This window comes from Epinephelus lanceolatus, chromosome 20 (assembly GCF_041903045.1).
Source record: "Epinephelus lanceolatus isolate andai-2023 chromosome 20, ASM4190304v1, whole genome shotgun sequence".
NCBI classification, from domain to species: Eukaryota; Metazoa; Chordata; class Actinopteri; order Perciformes; family Serranidae; genus Epinephelus; species Epinephelus lanceolatus.
Window position 1 is genome coordinate 4,781,270 of NC_135753.1, and position 23,759 is coordinate 4,805,028.

Genomic DNA, 23,759 nt, shown 5'->3' on the forward strand with positions numbered 1-23,759 from the left:
AAGAACAGCACTCATCTCCACAGTATGCCTCATAGTCACACCCAAGTGAGAGACCAGTCGTCAAACTTGATTGGACAGTACTTTCACAGTGACATGCGACTCTGTGATGTCACCAGCCAAACTGTAGGAGAATTTCTGCCCTCTACTCTCCAGACGCAGCTTTTCCTCCTGAGCAGCCGACTGGCTCAGACCCCCTGTTCTCGCCCCTGAACCAGTAAAGGGGGCACTCGCTCTACAGACTCTTTCTTCTGGAAAATGACCTGCATGCCCACAGCGGAGCAAAAACTGGAGACCAAAGAACTTAGTGTGCCAAACACAAGGTTTACATCTAACTTTCCAGCAACAAGGAGAACCAAATTGAGTTAGCACCCGAACCTCTAATTCTGCATGGAACCCAAGTGACCAGCCTCCTCAGCACTACTTTTAGCACTACTTTTATTTTAAAGAACAAGGACACAGCAAAGACTGCACCTGGAACCACAGCTCTTTCCAGCCTTCCTCTGTCGGCTATCAAAGCAGCACATCACAAAACAACTTTTCCCTCCATCCATTCAAGGATTGGTAACGTAACAACTGGGCATAGCATTATTACAGTTGTACAGGCTAAGTAAGACTGTTAAACTTTGTCAATTGTGATTTAATATTGTTCATTGAGTTATTGCTGTGATTGTTTGCCGTTAGGTTATTGGTTAGTTGGCTTCTTAGTGTTTCCCCTACCATTATATTTGGTAGGGGGGTGCTCTGTCCACAGTCTCTCATCCACTACCGCCAATATTATGTTATAAACAAGCACAGAATGCTTAACAGCTAACAGCAAATTGTTACTAAGAAGATGAAACAACAACAACTGTTTATGTTTAACAGTTTAGCTCAGTTTGTCTCATATCTTAAAACTTACCGGTGGTCATGTGACCTGCAGGCAGTGACTCTCCTCAGCAGCAGAGGGAGGAGAAGGGAGGACAGCAAGACTGATACTGACTGTAGCGGCTATTATCAATTAAAAAGCCGCTAAGAGGCTGAGTCTGGCACATTACTGCGACTCGTTCAAAGAATCCACGTAGAAGTCCAGTGTTGCGTTTTTGTGATGACTTATCAAAAAAACATCCGACAAACTAAAGCAAATAAAGCTTACGGTCAACAGAAAATATTGGGGCCAACACTCACCCTCTTTGTCTAAGGAAACACCCACGCCAGTGAAAGAACAGGTAAAATAGTGTGAAACCACACCAGTGCCAATTACCACCGGAAGTGAAAGTGATCAAAATAACATGTGCAGTCTAACAAATAATAAACAACAGAGGTTAAATACACACTTTGGCTCCTACACTGACTGATGTCTGTGTTCATTATTCTTTCTAAACTTCAGTCAGTATTGTGATGTCGGGAATATGATTTATTTTATTGACATTCTTATTTTGTTTCCAGTGAGATATTAAGTTTATATTGTGACTTTGCTGTTTTAATATTACTGTTGCTGCTCTAGAAACAACAATACGTCATAAAATATTCAGTTTTATTCCTGTTGTGAATTTGGTCTTTTAAAAAAAATATTCCTTGTAAATGTTACACTATTAGTTCTCTGAGACTCTCTTTCACATACTTGCAAAAACTGATAATGTAACTGAAAAATCTCCAGTCGAATTGATCGAAATGGAATCGATTTAGGAAATCAGTGGCACACACACACACACACAGGTGATCGCACTTCCACAAGCGGACAAAGAGTGCGCATCGGAAGATATGTTGCATCAACCATCTGAAAAGCAGGCAAAAATATCTGCGTCCCAGTGCAGTGAAGAAGAAATGTTCCAATGTTTAGTTCAATGTACAGTTCAAATAATTGTTGAGTTGTTACTGTACTGACTGCTGTCATTAAAAGATGCACATGATCACCATGATCCCTTTAAGTGTTTGCCTTTGTCATAACAACTTGACATTAACAAGAAATGCACCTCTTTTTGTGTTTATGACAAGTTGACATGATTATTATTGTCAAAGACATCTTCTGGTAATGTCATCCTGGTCAATGTCAAATTGTCATAATAAGGACATCCCAAACAAATTTAATGTCATGACAAAGACAACTTCTGGTAATGTCACTTTAATTAATGTCAAGTTGTCATAATCAAGACAACCCAAACAATGTCAACTTGTCATTACAAAAACCGATTGACACAGCAGTCATAAACTTTAATGACATGTACATAATGTTTATGACAGTGTCATGTCACCCTTATGTAGATACCTTCAAGTAAAGTGTTACCACAGAGTCTTGCATGCAACTAAACATCCTCTGCACTAACACAGACCCTTTCCAACACAAATTGCATTCACATAGACTCATTAACAAATTGCCTCTCAACAGAGCTACACCCAAAGAGGCAAATCAAAGTTCCTGCTTCTTTTCCTTTGTCTTTGTTTTGACCACACACTCAGACAGACCTCCCCCAATCTGAATCCAGCTTTTATTCGGCCATCTTGTTGTTCTCTGTTGTCAGCCATTTTGTTTTGTAGGCCAAACAGCCCTTTGTCTCTCTCTCTCTCTCTCACACACACACATATACACACACACACACACACACACACACACACACACACACACACACCAAGCTTGTATATAGTTAGTTAGAATTAGTGTGTTTTTGTTTTGCTTTGCTTCTTTTATGAATAAATATATATTTTTGGAATCATGCCTGCTGTCTGTTTAATACTGCACAAGAGTGAATGAATAGTTAACCATTGCTACGTCAAGAACTCCGAAATCCATAAGGCTTTACTATTAATTTGGTTATGGTTATCACTTTAATTATTAATCAAAATTCCAAATTGATAGTTCAGTGAGCTTTATGAGACTGATATCACTAATTGGCTATCAGTTTTCCCTTCTTCGGAATGGTGCCCTGCAACGTGATTTAATGTTAATTAAGTCACATTATTTAACACAATTAATAATCCTTATCAATAATTATTAATTATTTCTGATAGCCAATTTGATATTTTAATTGGAGATCTATTATGAGTTTAGACCACCTTGATGAGGCTTAGATTTTCTACAACTTTTATCTTCCTACTATCATCAGGAAAAGTTTTAGAGAGGTTTCAGTAGAGAAATGTTTGAAATGATTTTAAAACTGGCCATTTTAGGTACAATTGTGCTCCATGCTTTCCTCCCGATAGTTGTAAAATTCACTTAATGTCACTTACATGTCACTGTAAGTACTAAATCTATCTGAAAACAAATGTTTTGGCTGTATTTTGAAGATTAAAATATAAAAGCCGTTGGGATAAACTGTAAAGTGGATAGTCAGGTACCCAGGAAGGCTTCATCTTTAATGTCGTTGTCAGTGAAGAGGAACGTGACTCCTTTCCCCTGCTGACCAGCGATGCGATACAGAGTCTTAAGATCCTCCATCAGGTTACTGCTGCTGTACGACCTGCAGGACGCACATACAAACACAAACAGAGTGGATGTTAGCCAAGAATAAAACAAAAGGACAGAAACAGGTGTGTGGTGATGATGTGTGTGTGTTTCAGACCTGGTTAGTGTGATCTGAAAGGTTTGGTATCCTGCAATGAACGACGCCAGCCTCGTCAGACTCTGCTTCCCTGAGCCTCCAACCCCGACCAGCAGGGCATTTCCCTGTGGCGTCCGCAGGATCCGCGAGATCCGCATCAGATGGGTCATCGCGTCCTGCCATTGGACAAAACACAGAGGATCGTTTACCAACAGAAACACAGAGAGGGCAGACAGACAAATTTTACAATGCCAGAGAAATGCTTCCGTTACAGCATCTGCATGTTTCACTCCTAAGTTATTAAGTGTTATGTTTTGTTACTTTGTTTGTTTAAATCTATTTTTTCACATCAGCTCCCACAAGAGTTGTGTATCAGGTCAGTGAATGAGCTAGAAATGAGCCAATCATGGTGCTTCAAATAATTCTCTTTGCGTAGGCGGCTAACTGATAACTCTAGACATAGTTTTGAATCAGATTTAAATATTACAGGGATAATAAGGGTAAAAGAGGTTGCAGTTTGGATGAACCTCCGTGATGGCTGCCTGATGAAGGCGATCAGTCAGATAGAAGTAGTCATTACCTTGAAGAAGACCAGGTCCATGGCTCCACCCCTCACTGCCTCATTGTACTGCTGCTGGAAAACAGACAGCCGCTCTGCCAGGGCGTCCAGCGACGGGATTGGCTCATACACCTGTCAGTCAAGTCAATTTATACAAAAATTAAACATCAGAGCAACATGAAAAATGATTCAAGTCTGTTTTGAATGTTGCTGCAATAATGTGAGGAACACACCAGTACTGACTGTGATGACAAAAAAACTTTAAACACATAACACAATAACCAAAATAAAAGCATTAACACTGGGACATATTTGAATGTAACATGTCCTCTCTGAGCTGAGGACCTTTGGAGCTTCCAGCTCGGTGTCTTCAGGTTCATCTCCTGTGGCCTCTGGAGCTTCCCGGAGGAAGTCCACGAAGAAGCTGTCCCACTGAGCATGCTCAGTCAGAGCTCTCCCATGATCCTTCACTGTGATCTGAGGAGAGACGAAGGTTACATGAAAGCATGTAACAGCTGTGCAGAATGATGTACTGTGGTACCACGGTGCTACTCTGCATCACAGCTGTGCAGCATGTTGTCCTGCTTTCATTTTTCTTTTAATATGATCTTTCATGATTTGGTTTTGTATAATTTAATTAGTTGTATGCCTCTGCACAATAATCAAATTTCTCTTACAGTTTACGTTCATGTCTGTGAAAACATGGATGCTTCACACATAGAAGATCTATACAATCAGTACAGTTTCAAGGTGGACACACAAGATTAGTGTCACCATTTAGTATCTGATCAAATGTCTCCCCTTCTGTTCCTAAGACATGACGTTGAGTAATGGACAGAAAATTGTTTTATGCAGAACATTATGATGTCACAGTGAAGCTGGCATTTGACCTTTGGATATAACATGTCATCAATTCATTATTTTATCCTATTAGACGTTTGTGTGAAATCTTATTATAATTGGCATATGAATTATTGAGTTATGGCCAAAAACATATTTTGGGAGGTAACACTGATCTTGACCTTTGACAGAAGTCAGAGGGTACGTACGTATGCACATATGTATGGACAACGCAAAAATGCAATGCCTCTGACCATGGCTATCGCCAGTGCAGAGGTATAAAAATATCTGAACTGTTTTACAGTGGTTCAGTCCTTCATTATTATACTACCATTTTATGAGCACAAATTCAATCTACACATTTATGAAACAACCTTTAATGTAACCATTCATGTGAAAAACATAAAATAACTGCTTCAAAAGCCTTTTCACTAAACATAATATCATAATTTCCTCTCTAATACCTTTTTATATTGCTGTGAAAACATCAACAAATTTCTCCTTCACACAGCTGTATTTATTGAAGTATCTCACCAAAAGGTATATTTTACAAGATACGGTTGCACCAGGCAAGCAACTCCATTGGAATGAAGAGGCGCCATCATGGAATCCGGTATCTAGTTATTATTATACATCTATGATGTCATCACAGATTTGTTGTCCACAAGTAGCATTATCAGGGAAACAATATGGTCCTTCCTCTGACACGTCGATAGTGAGTTAACTGCGTCCTTTCATCCTGGGAAAGATCTCTGTTCATCCTAAACACATTTTCTATTGTTCATGGAAGGACAGGACGCTATTAGTCTGGAGCAAGGTGAATATCAGCCGGTATCGATATTCAGTTGTTATATCAGTGTGTCCCTAATTTTTTTTATTTTTGCTTTGAATGTATTGTATTATATTTTAGTACCTGTGTGTATTCTATTTTACTAGATATGGATATAGAGTATATTAATTATATGTACTTAAATAGTGAGTGTCTTTGAATTTGAAAAACATTGAAAAAATAATTTTATCTTATTTCACAATAACAATAATTCTGTTGCAGGGGAGTATTTAACGGAATGAAACACACCAGTTGTCAGTGGTTTAAATCCCATATAAAAAGAGATTAACACTGCATGCAGCGAACTACACACACCTTCTCCATGATGGAGCTGAAGGTTTGTCTGTCGCTGTTGTCGATGAATCGGTCAGCAATCACTCTGTAACATTCATGATGGAAGAGAGCAGAGAGGAGCTCAGAGCTCTGACACACCTCAATCACCACCGTCAGGATCCCCTGAAAACACAACACAACACACCCTAATAATACAACACACACACTGCGACATCTTTTAAATCAATAACACTAAACAACACAAACTCCAGAGAAAGAAAAATAAGAGAATACGTTTCACACAGAGCAACAGAGACACAGCAGATGTTCTATTTATTCTGTCAAGTGAAATAAAAAAATATTGCCATGTAAAAATAAGCAAAACTACTGCATTTAAAACTTTACTAGGAGTATAAGCAGGATGATGGACAGAAATATCCAAGTAAAGGTAGAGCTGCAGCTCAGTCTGACTGCTCCATCAAACTGTAACTGTAGAAAATTTATTTATATATACAGTACAGGCCAAAAGTTTGGACACACCTTCTCATTCAATGCGTTTTCTTTATTTTCATGACTATTTACATTGTAGATTCTCACTGAAGGCATCAAAACTATGAATGAACACATGTGGAGTTATGTACTTAACAAAAAAAGGTGAAATAACTGAAAACATGTTTTATATTCTAGTTTCTTCAAAATAGCCACCCTTTGCTCTGATTACTGCTTTGCACACTCTTGGCATTCTCTCCATGAGCTTCAAGAGGTAGTCACCTGAAATGGTTTCCACTTCACAGGTGTGCCTTATCAGGGTTAATTAGTGGAATTTCTTGCTTTATCAATGGGGTTGGGACCATCAGTTGTGTTGTGCAGAAGTCAGGTTAATACACAGCCGACAGCCCTATTGGACAACTGTTAAAATTCATATTATGGCAAGAACCAATCAGCTAACTAAAGAAAAACGAGTGGCCATCATTACTTTAAGAAATGAAGGTCAGTCAGTCCGGAAAATTGCAAAAACTTTAAATGTGTCCCCAAGTGGAGTCGCAAAAACCATCAAGCGCTAGCGGAAAGGAAGACCAAGAGTCACCTCTGCTTCTGAGGATAAGTTCATCTGAGTCACCAGCCTCAGAAATCGCAAGTTAACAGCAGCTCAGATCAGAGACCAGATGAATGCCACACAGAGTTCTAGCAGCAGACCCATCTCTAGAACAACTGTTAAGAGGAGACTGCGCCAATCAGGCCTTCATGGTCAAATAGCTGCTAGGAAACCACTGCTAAGGAGAGGCAACAAGCAGAAGAGATTTGTTTGGGCCAAGAAACACAAGGAATGGACATTAGACCAGTGGAAATCTGTGCTTTGGTCTGATGAGTCCAAATTTGAGATCTTTGGTTCCAACCGCCGTGTCTTTGTGAGACGCAGAAAAGGTGAACGGATGGATTCCACATGCCTGGTTCCCACTGTGAAGCATGGAGGAGGAGGTGTGATGATGTGGGGGTGTTTTGCTGGTGACACTGTTGGGGATTTATTCAAAATTGAAGGCACACTGAACTAGCATGGCTACCACAGCATCCTGCAGCGACATGCCATCCCATCCGGTTTGCGTTTAGTTGGACGATCATTTATTTTTCAACAGGACAATGACCCCAAACACACCTCCAGGCTGTGTAAGGGCTATTTGACCAAGAAGGAGAGTGATGGAGTGCTGCGGCAGATGACCTGGCCTCAACAGTCACCGGACCTGAACCCAATCCAGATGGTTTGGGGTGAGCTGGACCGCAGAGTGAAGGCAAAGGGGCCAACAAGTGCTAAACACCTCTGGGAACTCCTTCAAGACTGTTGGAAAACCATTTCAGGTGACTACCTCTTGAAGCTCATCCAGAGAATGCCAAGAGTGTGCAAAGCAATAATCAGAGCAAAGGGTGGCTAGAGAAACTAGAATATAAAACATGTTTTCAGTTATTTCACCTTTTTTTGTTAAGTACATAACTCCACATGTGTTCATTCATAGTTTTGATGCCTTCAGTGAGAATCTACAATGTAAATAGTCATGAAAATAAAGAAAACGCATTGAATGAGAAGGTGTGTCCAAACTTTTGGCCTGTACTGTATATGTATTTATCTCCACTTTGGTGATTTCCATATTCTTTTTAGAAGAGCTGAATCAACACTTCTTCCTTGAATATATCACATAGCCTACTTTGTCAACATTTGAGGCTGATAAAACTCTGTCAGCATGTAATGTCAGCCAGCTAAATTATCACATTTTAGGGGGTGTCGGTAGCGTAGTGGATAGTGCCAGCGACCCATGTACAGAGGCAATGCCTTGCTGCAGTGGCCGTGGGTTCGATTCTGCCCTGCGGCCCTTTGCTGCCTGTCAGCCCCACTCTCTCTCTCCCCATTTCACATACTGTCCTGTCCATTAAAGGCAAAAAGCCCATAAAATCATCTTTAAAAAAAAAAATATATATATATTTTAGAGACAACAGTGTTTATTCTGGAGATATCAGGAAATCAGATCCTGGTTCTCCTACAATTTTCTCAAATTTATCAGTGACAAAACTGAGCTCCTTCTCATTGGCACCAAATCCACCCTTTCAAAGATAAACAGTTTCTCCATCTCCTTTGACAACTCCTCAGTCCCGCCCCCCCCCCCCCCCCACGGGTTAAGAGTCTGGGTATCATCCTTGACAGCACCCTATCATTCCAGTCCCACATCAACAATGTCACTCGCTCAGCTTACTTCCATCTATGTAACATCTCACGCCTGCGCCCGTCCCTCACACCCAACAGTACTGCTATCCTGGTCCACACCCTGTCTTGACTACTGTAATTCCCTTCTTTTTGGTTTACCAGACAAGTCCATCCATAAACTGCAACTGGTCAATATCTAATTTTCCCTTTCTTTCAAAGATCCTTGAGAAAGTAGTCGCAGACCAGCTGTGTGATTTTCTTCATGATAATAATTTATTTGAGGAATTTCAGTCAGGATTTAGAGTGCATCATAGCACTGAGACAGCACTAGTTAAAATTACAAATGACCTTCTGATTGCTTCAGACAAAGGACTCGTCTCTGTACTTGTTTTATTAGATCTTAGTGCGGCGTTTGACACAATTGACCATCAAATTCTGCTACAGAGACTGGAACATTTAATTGGCCTAAAAGTTTCTGCACTAAGCTGGTTTAAATCTTATTTATCTGATCGTTTTCAGTTCGTTCATGTTCATGATGAATCATCTCTACGTACTAAAGTTTGTTTTGAAGTTCCACAAGGTTCTGTGCTCAGACCAATCCTATTTACTCTATATAAGCTTCCTTTAGATAACATCATTAGAAATCACTCTGTAAATTCCCATTGTTATGCGGATGATAATCAGCTGTATTTATCGATGAAGCCAGAAGAAACTAATCAATTAACTAAACTTCAAAAATGCCTTAAAGACATAAAAACCTGGATGAGCACCAATTTCCTGATGTTAAATTCAGACAAAACTGAAGTTATTGTTCTTGGCCCCAAACAACTCAGAGAGTCTTTATCTGATGACATAGTTTCTCTAGATGGCATTGCTCTGGCCTCTACCACTACCATAAGAAACCTCGGAGTAATATTTGACCAAGATTTGTCTTTTAATTCTCATTTAAAACAAACCTCACGGACTGTGTTTTTTCATCTGCGTAATATTGCTAAAATTAGGCCTATCCTGACCCGAAAAGATGCAGAAAAATTGGTCCACGCTTTTGTTACCTCTAGGCTGGATTACTGTAACTCCCTATTATCAGGTAGCTCTAATAAGTCTTTAAAAACTCTCCAGCTAATTCAAAACGCATCGGCACGTGTACTACAAGGAACTAAGAAACAAGATCATATTTCTCTTGTTTTAGCTTCTCTGCACTGGCTCCCTGTAAAATCCAGAACTGAATTTAAAATCCTACTGTTAACTTACAAAGCTTTAAATGGTCAAGTTCCGTCACATCTCAGAGAGCTCATAGTGCCATATTATCCCACCAGAACACTGCGCTCTGAGAACGCAGGGTTACTCGTGGTCCCTAAAGTCACCAAAAGTAGATCAGGAGCCAGAGCCTTCAGCTATCAGGCTCCTCTCCTGTGGAATCATCTTCCTGTTACGGTCCGGGAGGCAGACACCGTCTCCACATTTAAGACTAGACTGAAGACTTTCCTCTTTGCTAAAGCTTATAGTTAGGGCTGGCTCAGGCTTGCCTTGTACCAACCCCTAGTTAGGCTGACTTAGGCCTAGTCCCTCGGGGGACCTCCTATAATACACCGAGCACCTTCTGTCCTTCTCTCTCTCTCCTTTGCTAACACTCATGTCCTGTTACTGCATCTCGCTAACTCGGCTGTAGTGCATGTCACTAACTCGGCTTCTAACTCAGCCTTTGTGCTCTACTGTCTCGCAGGTTAACTTATATCGCAGCGGTGCCTGGATAGTGTGACATTTGTCGAGGTTGTGCTGCATGTCTGTCCGTCCTGGAAGAGGGATCCCTCCTCAGTTGCTCCTCCTGAGGTTTCTACCATTTTCCCCCGTTAAAGGTTTTTTTTGGGGGAGTTTTTCCTTAACTGCTGTGAGGGTCATAAGACCAGAGGGATGTCATATGCTGTAAAGCCCTGTGAGGCAAATTGTGATTTGTGATATTGGGCTTTATAAATAAAATTGATTGATGATTGATTGACAGAAGAAATACCTTTTGATTTTGTCCTTTCAGAGATAACGCGAAAAGAACAAGTGATGTGTGTTTTCTACCTGCCAGATTCTGCTGAGGTCTCTCAGGTTGAAGATGTAGTGAAACTTGGCAGGAGACGGTAACATCTGAGGAGGACACAGTGTTTCAGTGATTTGTTTAACTTCTGAAGAAACAGCTTCATTCAAACAAATAACAACAAAACAAAATAACAGCACACAAAAGCCAGTGTTATTTCTGTAAACATGTTACAGCCTTCCCTATGGAAGCCCAGAATGGACTTTATTAAATGATAATGTAAACTTGAAAATGAAAATGTAATTGCATTATAAACTGAATATTGTTCACTGCAGAGCAGATTAAATCTTTTAAAATAAAATAAAATATAAATAAATATTGTCTTCACAATGTAATAATAATTATGTATATAATTTAATTATGTACATAATTTAATTTACATTAAATGTAAATAGTCCTGTATTTTAATTATTTATTCTAAAGCTGTACTTGCACATCTTTATATGCTATTACAGCTTTTAATAGAATCAGTTTTATGGGAATCATTCAAAGCTGTTATTAGAGGGGATATAATATCCTTTCAAATTAAGAAAGATAAAGAAGAAAAGGAAGATTAACTGAAATTGAATGTTTAATTATAGATTTGGAGATAGACTATAAGTCAAAACTAAATTCAGAAACACTGAAAAAAAATATTTCACTTAAAAGTGAATATAACTCAAAGACAATCAAAGTAATTAATCAGGTCAAGCAAAAGCATTTTGAATTGACAGACAAACTCCACAAACTACTTGCCCGGCAACTTAGAAGCTTACAGGCGACACGGGCCATACGTAGGATCCAATCTAAAAATAGTACTATTTTAACCGAGGCCAAGGCATTAAATAATCGTTCTGTCGAATTTTACAACGACGTTTACAAATCGAAAGGAGAGATAGATACTGCTGCATTAAATGAGTATTTAACAAACGCTGGGCTTCCTAAGCTAAGTGAGGAGGCTAGGGATTTACTGGAAGGAATATCAAATTGGAAGAGATAAACGAAGTGATCAATCAGTTGCCTAATAACAAATGTGCAGGACCAGATGGTTTTAGTGCTGAATTTTACAAGGCATTTCGGTTCACACTCAGTCCGATAATGGCATGATCAAACATTCCAGACTCCAAGCAGAACTTCCACCAACGTTGTACAAGGCAAATATAGTTTTAATACCAGAACCGGGGAGGGATAAGCTGGAGGTTGGCTCTTATCGTCCAGTGTCTCTTATTCCCATTTAGACTAAAATAATGAGCAAGGCCGTCGCAAATAGACTTAAAAAACATTAGGTTCAATCATACACAAGGATCAAACTGGATTCATGCCAAACAGACACATACAATCCAATTTAAGACGACTTTTCAATATCATATACGAAATAGGACACAGAGGCATGTCTGATCTCACTTGATGCGCAAAGAGCGTTCGACCAAATTGAGTGGCCATATATGTTTGCAACGCTTAACAAATTTGGATTTGGGGATAAGTTCTTGAAATGGGTGAAAAAAATAGGGGTGTCCCCTGTCCCCTTATTTATTTGCACTAGCCATGGAGCCACTTGCCATCAGCATCCACAAAGCACTGGACTAGCTCCCATCATTATAGAGGGTTGACAACAACACATTTCGCTCTATGCAGACGAACCAGAGGCCTCAGTTCCCCCTCTATTAGATCTTCTGGAAAGCTTCGGTACTTTCTCCAGGTTCACAATAAACTGGAGTAAAAGTGAACTTATGCCACTTACTGCCAACATAGACCAACATTTCCTAGATACAGTCCAAATTAAAGTAGCCTACAACTACATTAATAGGCTGATGGCACACTAAAATGTAAGTGAACTGACAACAAATAGGCTAGTAACAGGGATGCTTGTGGATACAAACTAGTAACAGGGACACTTGTGGATATAAACTTTTCTCCGTAACAATGGCAGACAAATGCTGACCACCGCTTGCACTTCCAACCGCTCCAACAGGGAAATCAGTTGGCAAAAGAAAGAATATAGCAGAAAAAGCTAACACTAAGAGAGAACTCGATGCTGTTTAGGTAAAGATCAATAGTCAACAGTATATGCTATAGGTAAGTGATATACATGATCTGAAAGCTGGATCTGAAGATTAATTTGAGATGCAGCTCAGCACTATGTGTCAAGATTTTAGTTTATAGTCATAAATCTGTACTAAACATTGTGTTTTGGTAAGGCACCTGCTCAGATTTTTTTTTTTTAAAAATTAGGAACTCATGTCTTTACAGATATGGTGCCACATTTAATCATTTTTGACCACTTGAAAATTCTCCAAAATCCCACATTAAGACAGTAAGTCTTATTTATTTAGCACTTCTCACAGAGAGGACTCACAAAGTGCTTCACAAGATAAAATACAAAAAATACAATAACAGAAACAATGCAAAATACACAAAAACAAATAAAAAGTAAATTGCAGCGAAATACAGAGATGATACAATGGACAATTAATGGAACGCATGCCTAAACAGATGTGTTTTTAACTGCTTTTTAAAAATGTCCACGGAAGAGGCCGCTCTCAGCTCATGAGGTAGTGCATTCCACCATTTCGGTGCAACAGCCTTAAAGGCTCTATCACCTTTCGTCTTTAATCTTGTGTGAGGGACAGTAAGTAGGTGGCCTTCAGCGGACCGCAGTGACCTGACAGGACAGTGAAAGGACACCAGATCCGTCAAGTATGCAGGTGCTTGACCATGGAGGGCTCTGTAAGTCATGGTTAGAATCTTGTGCTGGATCCTGAAATTAACAGGGAGTCAGTGCAGGGATGCCAGGACTCGAGTGATGTGAGTGAACTTATGAGATCTGGACAGAAGCCTGGCGGCAGCGTTCTGTACTAGTTGGAGGCGGTCTAATGAAGTTTTACTGAGACAGGTGAAAAGAGAATTACAGTAATCTAGACGTGAGGAAATAAAAGCATGGATGATCATTTCTAGCTCGGAATGAGTTAACATGGATCTGAGTTTGGAAATGTTTTTGAGGTGGAAAAAGCAGGAGCGAGTGACTGTTTTGATGTGGTCATCGAAGAGCATGGCCTGATCAAATGTGACCCCAAGGTCTCTCAACTTGGGGCGCACATTTACACTGAGGGACCCTAAGCAGCTGGCCACTTTAGATGCTGAGGCGTCAGGTGCAATAATTAAAATCTCAGTTTTAGCTGCGTTCAACTGTAGGGAGTTAGAAGCCATCCAGTCCTTAATTACATTCATACAATCGTACAGTGAGTCAATTCCATCGGTCCTATCAGGGTTAAAAGAAAAATATAACTGGAGGTCATCTGCATACATATGGTATGAGATACCTTCAAAATTGCTGATGACATCTCTGAGAGGGAGCATGTATAGCGTAAAGAGGATAGGCCCAAGCACTGAACCTTGGGGCACCGCGCAAGAAAGGGGGGGCAAACTCTGATTTATGAGGGCCAACAGCCACAGAAAAGGATCGATCAGACAGATAGGATTTAAAAAAATGAAGGGTGGTCCCTGAGATTCCTACCCTGTCCCTCAGCCTGTCTAAAAGGATGTGGTGATCAACAGTGTCAAAGGCTGCACTGAGATCAAGCAGAACCAGGATAGTGGATTTACCAGCATCGGAGGCCATCATGATGTCATTAGAGACCCTGAGAAGAGCAGTTTCTGTGGAATGTAACTGACGATAACCAGACTGAAATTTATCTAAGATATTGTAACTGTTCAACGCTGTCACTAACTGGTTTGCAACTGCTTTTTCTAGAATCTTAGATACAAAGGGCAACTTGGAAATGGGCCGGTAGTTACTAAGAACATCGGGGTCCAGATTGGGCTTTTGAGAAGCGGCTGAACAACCGCTTGCTTGAAATGGGACGGGACACGACCAGAAACCAGTGAGCTATTGATTATGGAGAGCAGATATGGACCAATAGTGCTGAAAACATTTTTCAGCAAAGTTGTGGGCAGGATATCCAGCGGACTAGAAGAGATCTTCATAGTGCACACAAGATCTGCTAAGTCTTGTAAGGAGACAGGTGAGAAATTGTCAATAATTGACTGTTGATTGGGAGGATCAGGAAGGGAGGAGGAGGAGGGTGTTATACTGGCCTTGACACTGGCAACCTTATTCACAAAATACATTAAAAAATTGCTACAGTCCTCATCAGAGGACACAGGTAGAGCAGGCGGTTGCGCACCAGTAATGCTACTTATAGTGTCAAAAATGACCCTGGGATTTCTCTTGTTGGAGATGATGAGATTTTTAAAATAAGAGGCTCTGGCCACCCTAACAACAGAATTGAATTCAGCTAACAGTTCTTTAAAATAAAGACGATGTACATGAAGCTTGGTTGATTTCCACATGCGCTCAGCTCTCCGACATTTACGACGAAGGCAGCGGATGTCGTCGTTCAGCCAGGGAGTGGGATTAGCTGCGGGGATAGTTCGAGGCTTTAAAGGAGCAATCTTATCAAGAATAGCAGAGCAGTGTGAGTTAAAAGTTAAAACTTGGGAGTCAATGTCAACATTAATACTAACAGGCTGTGCCACACTGTTAAAAGCGAATGAGAATTTCTCAGTCGAGAGGTTATTTAACATACGGGTGAGTTTTGTATGCTTGCTGGTTGAACAATCAGAAATAATAGACAAATTAAACAGGATGCAGTTGTGATCAGTGACAGCAGCTCCTCAGAGATGATACAATCAATGTCCAAACCAAGTGTAAAAACAAGGTCCAGCGTGTTTCCCTTAATGTGTGTCGGGCCATTGACATGTTGCACAAAATGAAAAGATTCGGTGAGATTTATAAAATTATTAGCAAAGGAGCTTGTGGTGTCATTTACAGGCCCATTAAAATCCCCAAGCATTAAAATTCTTTAAAATTTGGTGATGGAAGCCAAAAAGTCACTGAATTCAGCCAGAAAGGCGCCATTAATACCAGGAGGGCGATAAATTAAAATACAATAAAACGGGTTAGAGCGGCCAACTTTAGAAATAAGCAGTTCAAATGAGGTAAAAGTTCCACAATTCACTCCCCTCGAGGAGAAACTGTCTTTGTACAACAAAGCAAGGCCACCACCGCGGCCAGTGGTCCTTGGGGCACATATGAATGTGCAATCAGGCAGGCATAGCTCCTTCATGGACACATAATCTTCATCCCTTTGCCAGGTCTGAAAATCATTCAGCATGAATGATTTATTACTGATCGAGCGAGCATTCAACGATGCCAGCTTAAGAGACTTGGGACCAGCTTTGCAGACAGATGATTGTGACAGTGGTTGCAGATACCGGAATTTGTGGGTTGTGTGGTTTTGACGTTTGTGATGTCTGTTGTTCATTACTACGGGTATGAAGGTGGGAGTTTGTGGGACAGTAGAGAGTAGCCCAGTAGTTGGGGCAATAGGAAAGCAGGAGGGATTGTCTGTAGAGGTTAGTGGCAGCTGGAGCCTGTAGGGGGAGCTGCGGGAGGCAATGTCTACAGAATGCTCTGTAGAAGAAGTGGCAGGCACTGAGGAGGGGGTGTGGCACGTAAACAGTCACGCATGTGTGAGTGGCGTTGTGTGTACGGTATGCTGTATGTTGGCTGCTAACACGCGGCTTCCTAACTTGCTCGGGTGAAATCCGTCATGTCGATAAAAGGAGGGGTGGTTCCAAAATAAGTTAAAATTGTCTATGAAATAAAACCCGTGGATATTGCAGGCAGTTCAGAGCCAAGACTAGAGTCGAAGGAGGCGACTGAACCACTCTGCGCCGAGGCCGAGTGTGGGAAGAGGGCCGCTGATGAAGATTGACATCCTGCAGTCTTTTAAGGCAGAAAACAGACTGTTAAAATCGCTCTTTAGAAGCTCAGACTGACCCCAGACCACGTCGTTGGTTCCAATGTGCAAGATCAGACATTTAATGGAGTGTGGAAATGATTGCAGTAGGTCCGGGAGTTTATCTCTGATTTTTGTGACAGTGGCTCCTGGAAAACAGTGGGTGGTGGAATTAAAAAAGCGAATGTTCCTGGTTATTGAGTCACCCACTATGGCGGTGGTTGGGGGGAACAGTGGCCGAGGACGAGGGGGCGAGCGCCGCTGCTCTGTGGGGACTGTTTGCGGAGTGTGTGGAGAGGTCACAACCTCAGCGGTGGCTGGGGGCTCACACGACCCTTCACGGCATGGAAGACCGCCAGAGCATCTCGCCCTGAGAGCAGCCTCCTTCACGATCCTGCGCCTGGAGGAGGAGGTCGCGGACCTGAACGGGGGTCCCAAAACAGACCCCCCAACCCCCCGGGCTGCTGGCAGTGAATCAGTCAAAGGGCAAACGGGAGGAGAATGGACAGTTTGCAGCAGAGGGAATTCCTCAACACTCAAGATGTTATATCTGTTCTCCAGTTGGAGCTCACAAGGTGGAGCATGTATTGGGCTGGACCTCGCTCACTTTTTTCCATGTACTGTGGACCATGGCTCTTGGTTGGGAGTGGAGTTGTTAGTTCTGAACCTCGGATTTGGACTGAAGGTGAAAGTAGCTAAAGTTGCATTGCTGCTCGCCCATTTAGGCTTGGCCCCCAGCAGCCGCCACGGGTCCTCCACCGGAGGATGTGGGGCTGGAACTGAGGAGGTCGGCCTGGATGTCGCTGTGGCGGCTGGATCATCAGCTCAGAGCTGAGGAGCCGAGGCTGACCGCTCAGCTGGGGATAAGCCAGTGGGGTTGGGATCTGCTGTATCCATGGAGCCGGGACCAAATTCTGGGATGGTTGGGTCCAGATCCGCAGGATTGCCAGGGGGACCAGGACCTGGAGCGACAACGGAGTCAAGCCGCGCCTCTTCATCCCTGATCCAGTAGAGGTTGGAAATGCGCTGCTCCAGCTCCGCGATCTTCTGGGTTTTGTGGATATAGCTGTCACAGTGGTGTGGAGAGGTGAGTGGAGCCATGGGGGACAGATGGGGTAGCCAAGGAAACAGAAAACAAACTCCGGCAGCACCGGTGTAATGCGTAATGATGTGATTATATTCTCCAGAAAGCTACTTTCTCAAGGGTTTTTTTATTTTTATTTTATTTTATTTATTTATTTATTTATTTATTTTTGCAGTTGGTATGAGCCACAGTAAAAACTTAAGTGCGGGGACTCCAAAAGTGTGTTGACTCAGATCAGGGTGGGTTGGGGTCCGGTAGAAAGCGGGACTTACCGGCACGTAGAGGTGAATGAGTGTCCGGGAGAAACCAGTGAGTTTCGCCAGGTAGCTGCAGTCACTCCGGTGTCCAGAAAATGGCACAGAAAGTGTAAAAAGGCTTCTGGGGTGGCCGAAGTGTTCACGGGGACTTTCACTCTCAGGCAGGCAGTATCATTGTAGTTAATCCAGTTGTAGAGCAGAGAAAAACTAGATTGTTGCTAAAAGTTGAAGTTTGGGGTGCGGCTGTGTCGGCACCAGTCACACGTGTCCAAAAAGCTCAAAATCCGCCGATCAAAAACACAAGATCAGCCATCCGGCCAAACGAACAGACTTTAAACAAATAAAATCTTAAAAGTAGTTCATTAGATGTGGCATAAAACTGGTTTAAAGTTATAAATTAAGAGCCGAGGTGACGGGATGTCAAAGGTTGAGGAATGCTACAGAAAAATCCATGCAGTGATTTGGTATCAAAAATTGACATTTGGAGATTTCTGTCAGAACTATACATTTTTCAGTGATTAGATGCAAGCACTTCTGTTCTGAAAACTGCAGAGAAACTCCTCCTGCTGTCCATATGTGTGAAAGCCAAACATCCTCAGAATGCTCGAGGTATCCAGATGTGGTTGGCAAGTTTAAAAAAAACAACCTTGCACTATGGTGAAATGACTACTATGGGGACATCATCACACATGAATAAAACTGGGCTCACTGAATCTTTCAGTGAGCCCAGTCATACACAATATATGCATTTCCAACACTGTTAATGGACCCAGTGTACAGAAATATTCAAATACAATAGGCAAAAAACAACATCAGTTTGCATTTAAATATTCATGAAAAACTGAACAAAAATGATCTCTCATTTCTTTAGTTTGTAAACAACAACAGTAATTCAGAGTGAGATTCAGATTCTAATAGTTCAACAAAATAAAATCTACCACAAATTACACATTTAAAAAGCTCCCAATTACAAAAATGCATCCTGGGATCTACTGATATAAATCAACAGGCAATGTCCTCTTTTAGCAAAATCCTAAATGATTGAGTTTTTTTTCCCACCAGGACCTTTATGCTCCTCTAATCATCACGCTGTAACCTGTGACAGGCTGTTATACTACCATAACTACTGCACATTCGTATATATGGAGTTTTTTGTCTATCTGCAAGCGTCACGTAGGTTTAAGGCTAAAGTATACTTGCTGCACGAAACGCGTGCAGTTTTCGTGCACGTTTGGCTGCCACGCGTATTTTGCGGTCGTTTGGGGCGTAGACCGCACACTTTGCTACGAGGTAGCGTGACGCGTACACGAGATGCAATATTGACATGAACACTAGAGGCGCTCGTGCTAAGTATACCTAGAGACTGTGAACGTGAGGTCGGAGGTGGACTGGTGAAAAAGATATAATGGAATGAAAGATGTAGGAGCAAGGTAGACCCCGAAGATGGCGGTAATGCAACACAACGGATGCCAACCGCCGTAAAACTCCAAAGAAGAAGAATTCCCTGTGCTTTTCTTCATCGATGGCTCGCATGGGTAAAACAAGGGAAACAAACTCCCCATGTGATTGGTTAAGGGGCCGCACATACCATCTCCGATGACGGCGGAGACGACGCCTTTTCCTCTGCCGAGATCTCAAAAGCAATAAAATTATAATCTCCTCTTCATCGGGAGTGTCCATGTTTGTGTTTATCCGGAAATACACTGTCACCGCGTTGTTCGCTTTTTGCGACCTCTGCATCTGAGTGCTGCGGCCTGCCCCTAGAGGAGACCACCAGTATCAGAAGTTTTGGCTGCATCGACGAACGTCCGTGCTGCAGCAAGTATACACACAGGTGCAGCACACCATGTACGTGTACATTTGGCCAAGCAGCAAGTATACTTCTCGCTTTACATTACCAAAGGTTTATGACAAAATCACTTGACAACACCGACTCCCATGTGCGCAGTTAGTTAATTTCTTAGCTACTAGTCCATACCCGGGGATGTGTTATGTATGGAGGAATAAGAAATCCAAAACAGTATATTAGAGGAGATTCAAAATCAGAGCACTGTAAATGCACTGTGTAATAAATATTAATGTAAGACAAACAATGCACACTGTATTTAGAAACATGTTTTATGGCAAAATACATGGGGCATAGTTTTGGCTGATGGCACAGAGGCACGCACGTGCGCGGGGCTGTGCGCGGGGGCACAGGTACACACATACAGGTTTCAATCCGTAAGTGTTGGAGATAAAGGCTTCCATGCCAAACTGTGGTCCCAGCGCGCATGCGCAGCTCGCGCTGTTAATGGTAGTCAGAGTATGAATGGGTAGTGGAGAAAAACGCAAATATAAACACTATAAATGTGGGAAAAATGCAAAAACGGCATCAAGATGAAAGCCTATGTGCAAGTTCAGAGAAGTAGGTCAAAGCAGTGAGGAGGAAAACGGATGATGACAGATGGACGGAGGGACAGAGGTTTCTCCTTTTAATAGTAGGATGAATATCTTACCTTTGCCTTCACTGCCTGCCACACCCGTCTGGTGGTGGGAACGAGGGCCGCGGCCAGGTTGCAGACGTCGGCGGGGAAGCCTCTTTCCGAGCAGAAGTATCCCTGAGCCATGGTTCCAAAGATCTTATCTATGGAGGTGTTGGAGGGCAGCGTGCAGTTAAAGATGGAGAACTGCCTCTTCAGACGCTGGGGGATGTCGTTCCGACCGCCGCCTGGATGGATCATGGCTGCCACCAGCTGTTAAAGGTTATTACACTCTTTATTCACTCATTAAGAGTGGCATCATCTAACTCGAATGTTGTTTAGAGGGCTGTCATTGTAATCAGGACAAACAAACCTTAATTTGCTAGCTTTTCTTAAAAAATGCGCTTTTCAAAATATCTTAAAAGGTTGCAAGAGAAACATTAAAAGCTGAATACCCATTTTCAAAGTCAAAAGAAAAAAAATCTGTATGTGTTTAACCTTATTTTTCAAACTTCCACCACTTAAGATTTATAGAAAACCCTAACTTTCAACTTCCAACTGAGGCTGACCTTTAAACCTATGACAGAATGAAACTGAAAGCAACAAAGAAACAAATTAAAACCCACCTCTGCCTGCGGGGAAAGAAATCAGTTTGTATCATGAAGATGTGATCTGACACCAGAGAGGATCTTTGAGTCATCACAATTTCCCCCTTATACACAACCTGCTGCTGGTTCACTTGTTGTTACCTGAACGTCCACCACAGTGATGAACTCTCCTGGACGATCCAAACTGTAGAAACCTCCTTGCTCCATCAGCTGACGCACAATCTCATTGGTTATCTGAGGGAGGCAGAGGGCAAGGAGGAACTGAGCTCAATAATCTGATTAGTTACTGTCAGGTGTAATTAATACAATAAAACAAAATGACGAAAACACAGTGCACACTTGTTTCTCATGTCGGGTACAACAATATCTGACAGGTTGTCTGAAGAGAGGAGCAAGCAAGCAGAAATTAGAATGTAATACATGATTGGTCATCTCTTATTTGAATTTTTTTTCTTGTAATAATTAAAAAAGAAAAACAGATTTACTTTTTGTTCTCATGTTGAATTTTTTTGTAAAAAATAATTATTATTATTAAATATTATAAAAAAAAAAAAAAGAACAAAAAAAAAAGCAAGGAAGCAAGAAAAGAAACGAGTCATAGAAAGCCTGAAGCTGACCTGGTCTCCCCATTCGTTGATGACGGGCATGTTGATGTCATCTATAAAGACAGTCATGCGGCGTCCAGCCGGCGGCCCGTAGGTGGCGCCCATTCGTTTATCAATGTAGCTCTCGATGGTTCTCTGGAACATGCTGGGCAGCGTGGCCGACGAGAAGTTCACCGTCTTACTGAGGTGGAGCTCTGGGTCGAGCTTGCTGGTGTAGCCCTGCAGGGGGGAGTCAGGGAGACACACGGAGCTTTAGTTAGCTGACGATAAAAACAAACTGCAAACACCATGGCTGGGTGTTAAGTAGTGTGTTCACTTTTCTCTTAGTTTAAAAACCACTGAGGGAAAAGATTGCTTTCCCTCTCACCGACTCCACCCTCACTATGCCCCCTGACTACGAGACACCAACAGTATCTGTTGCATAAATTTGACTAAAGTGGGACATTGCAAGTTTTTACACTTTTTAGTTTTTCCTTCAACTGCAACTAGTTAGCAGGAAAAACTTATTGTGTCTGCAGCAGATTAGTTTTCATTTATGTAAAAGTTAAACTACTAACAATATTATTACATCTCTGAGTCCAAAGAGTTGGGATGCTGTGCAAAACGTGAATAAAAACAGAATGCAATAATTTTCTGAGCTTTTTCAACCAGTATTCATTGAATACAGCACAAAGACAAAATGTTTAATGTTTCAGCTATGTAAATATGCATTTAAACTGACAGGCTCCGTCATTGAACAATGTGTCTCAGTGGACAATTGCAAAGAATTTATGGAGTTCACAGCCACAATCCATAATATCATCAAAAATAAAGAGAATCTGGAGAAATCTCTGCATGTTAAGGGCAAGGCCAAAAACCAATATTAAATTCCCAAGACCATCAACCCCTCAGACTGTACTACATTAAAACAACATAACTGTATAAAGGATATTACTACATGGGCTAAGTAACATTTTGGAAAGCCACTGTCAGTAAACACAGTTCATCGCTGCATCTACAGATGCAAGTCAAGACTTTACCCTGCAAAGTGAAAGCCACCTATCAACAACATCCAGAAACACTGCTGTCTCCTCTTGGCCTGAGCTTGTCTGAGATGGACTGACACAAAGTGGAAAAGTGTGCTGTAGTCTGATGAATCCATCATGGGCGTCATGTCCTCCGGGCTAAAGAGGAAAAGGATCATCCGGATTGTTATCAGCTCAAAGTTTAAAGCCAGCATCTGTGATGGTATGGAGGTGTGTTAGTGCCAATGGTATCATAGGTAACTCTCACATCTGTGAAGGCACCATGAATGCTGAAAGGTACATAAAGGTTTTAGAGCAACATATGCTGCCACCCAGATGATGTATTCCAGGGACGTCCCTGTCCTGCATGTGTTCCAGCAGCGTGGCTTCGTGATAAAAGAGTGCAGATACTAGACTGACCTGCCTGCAGTCCAGACCTGTCCCCCATTGAGCATGTGTGGAGCACTATGAAGCACAAAATATGACAACAGAGACCCCAGACTGTTGAGACACTGAAGTCATTTATCAAGCAAGACAAACTTCAACAATTAGTGTCCTCAGTTCCCAAACACTTACTGAGTGTTGTTAAAAGAAAAGATGATGTCACACAGTGGTAAACATGCTCCTGTCCCAACAGTATTACCAGTATACCATGTTCCAGGCATCAAATTCAGAATGAGTGTATATTTACAAAAAACATTGTTTATCAGTTTATATCTTGTCTTTGTACTGATTTAATTGACTATCTGTCAAAAAGGAATTAACAAATCATTGTTTTCTGTTTTAATTTACATTTTACACAGCGTCCCAACTTTTTTGGAATCAAGGTTGTAGTAATGCAATCATGCTGTCTTGCAGTAATCAGAGAAATTAGCTCCTGAGAAAGATTCACCTGAATGCCCCTGAAGCCAGAACAACAACTTGGAAAGTTGATAAAAGTTTTGGTACATGACACTCCTCTCTTACTTTAATCATGACGGTCTTGGCGGTTCCTTGCTCTCCAATCAGCAGCACAGCCTTCCTCTGCTTCACGATGGTCTGCATCAGGAAGTCTGTCCTCACGTTGTCCACATTGGGAACCAGGATGGATGAGTAGTCTGGGACGTGGTCTTTAGGGTAGACATACTCTGGGACCTACATCATGACAATAATATATACAGAGGGTACA

General features: G+C 41.7%; 1 protein-coding gene across 2 annotated transcripts in view; it reads right to left on the reverse strand.

The window, feature by feature from the left end:
- The window catches only part of dnah5l (dynein, axonemal, heavy chain 5 like), a 207,067-nt gene that overhangs the window by 82,960 nt on the left and 100,348 nt on the right, over nucleotides 1–23,759 (reverse strand). For both annotated transcript variants that reach the window (XM_078162985.1, XM_078162984.1), the window contains 10 exons: nucleotides 23,558–23,725; nucleotides 21,600–21,806; nucleotides 21,124–21,216; nucleotides 20,411–20,647; nucleotides 10,776–10,841; nucleotides 6,059–6,199; nucleotides 4,420–4,551; nucleotides 4,096–4,206; nucleotides 3,537–3,691; nucleotides 3,313–3,434 (listed from right to left, as the gene is read on the reverse strand). In XM_078162985.1, coding sequence (XP_078019111.1) covers nucleotides 3,313–3,434; nucleotides 3,537–3,691; nucleotides 4,096–4,206; nucleotides 4,420–4,551; nucleotides 6,059–6,199; nucleotides 10,776–10,841; nucleotides 20,411–20,647; nucleotides 21,124–21,216; nucleotides 21,600–21,806; nucleotides 23,558–23,725 — 1,432 coding nt within the window. The remainder of the gene's footprint in view (nucleotides 1–3,312; nucleotides 3,435–3,536; nucleotides 3,692–4,095; nucleotides 4,207–4,419; nucleotides 4,552–6,058; nucleotides 6,200–10,775; nucleotides 10,842–20,410; nucleotides 20,648–21,123; nucleotides 21,217–21,599; nucleotides 21,807–23,557; nucleotides 23,726–23,759) is intronic.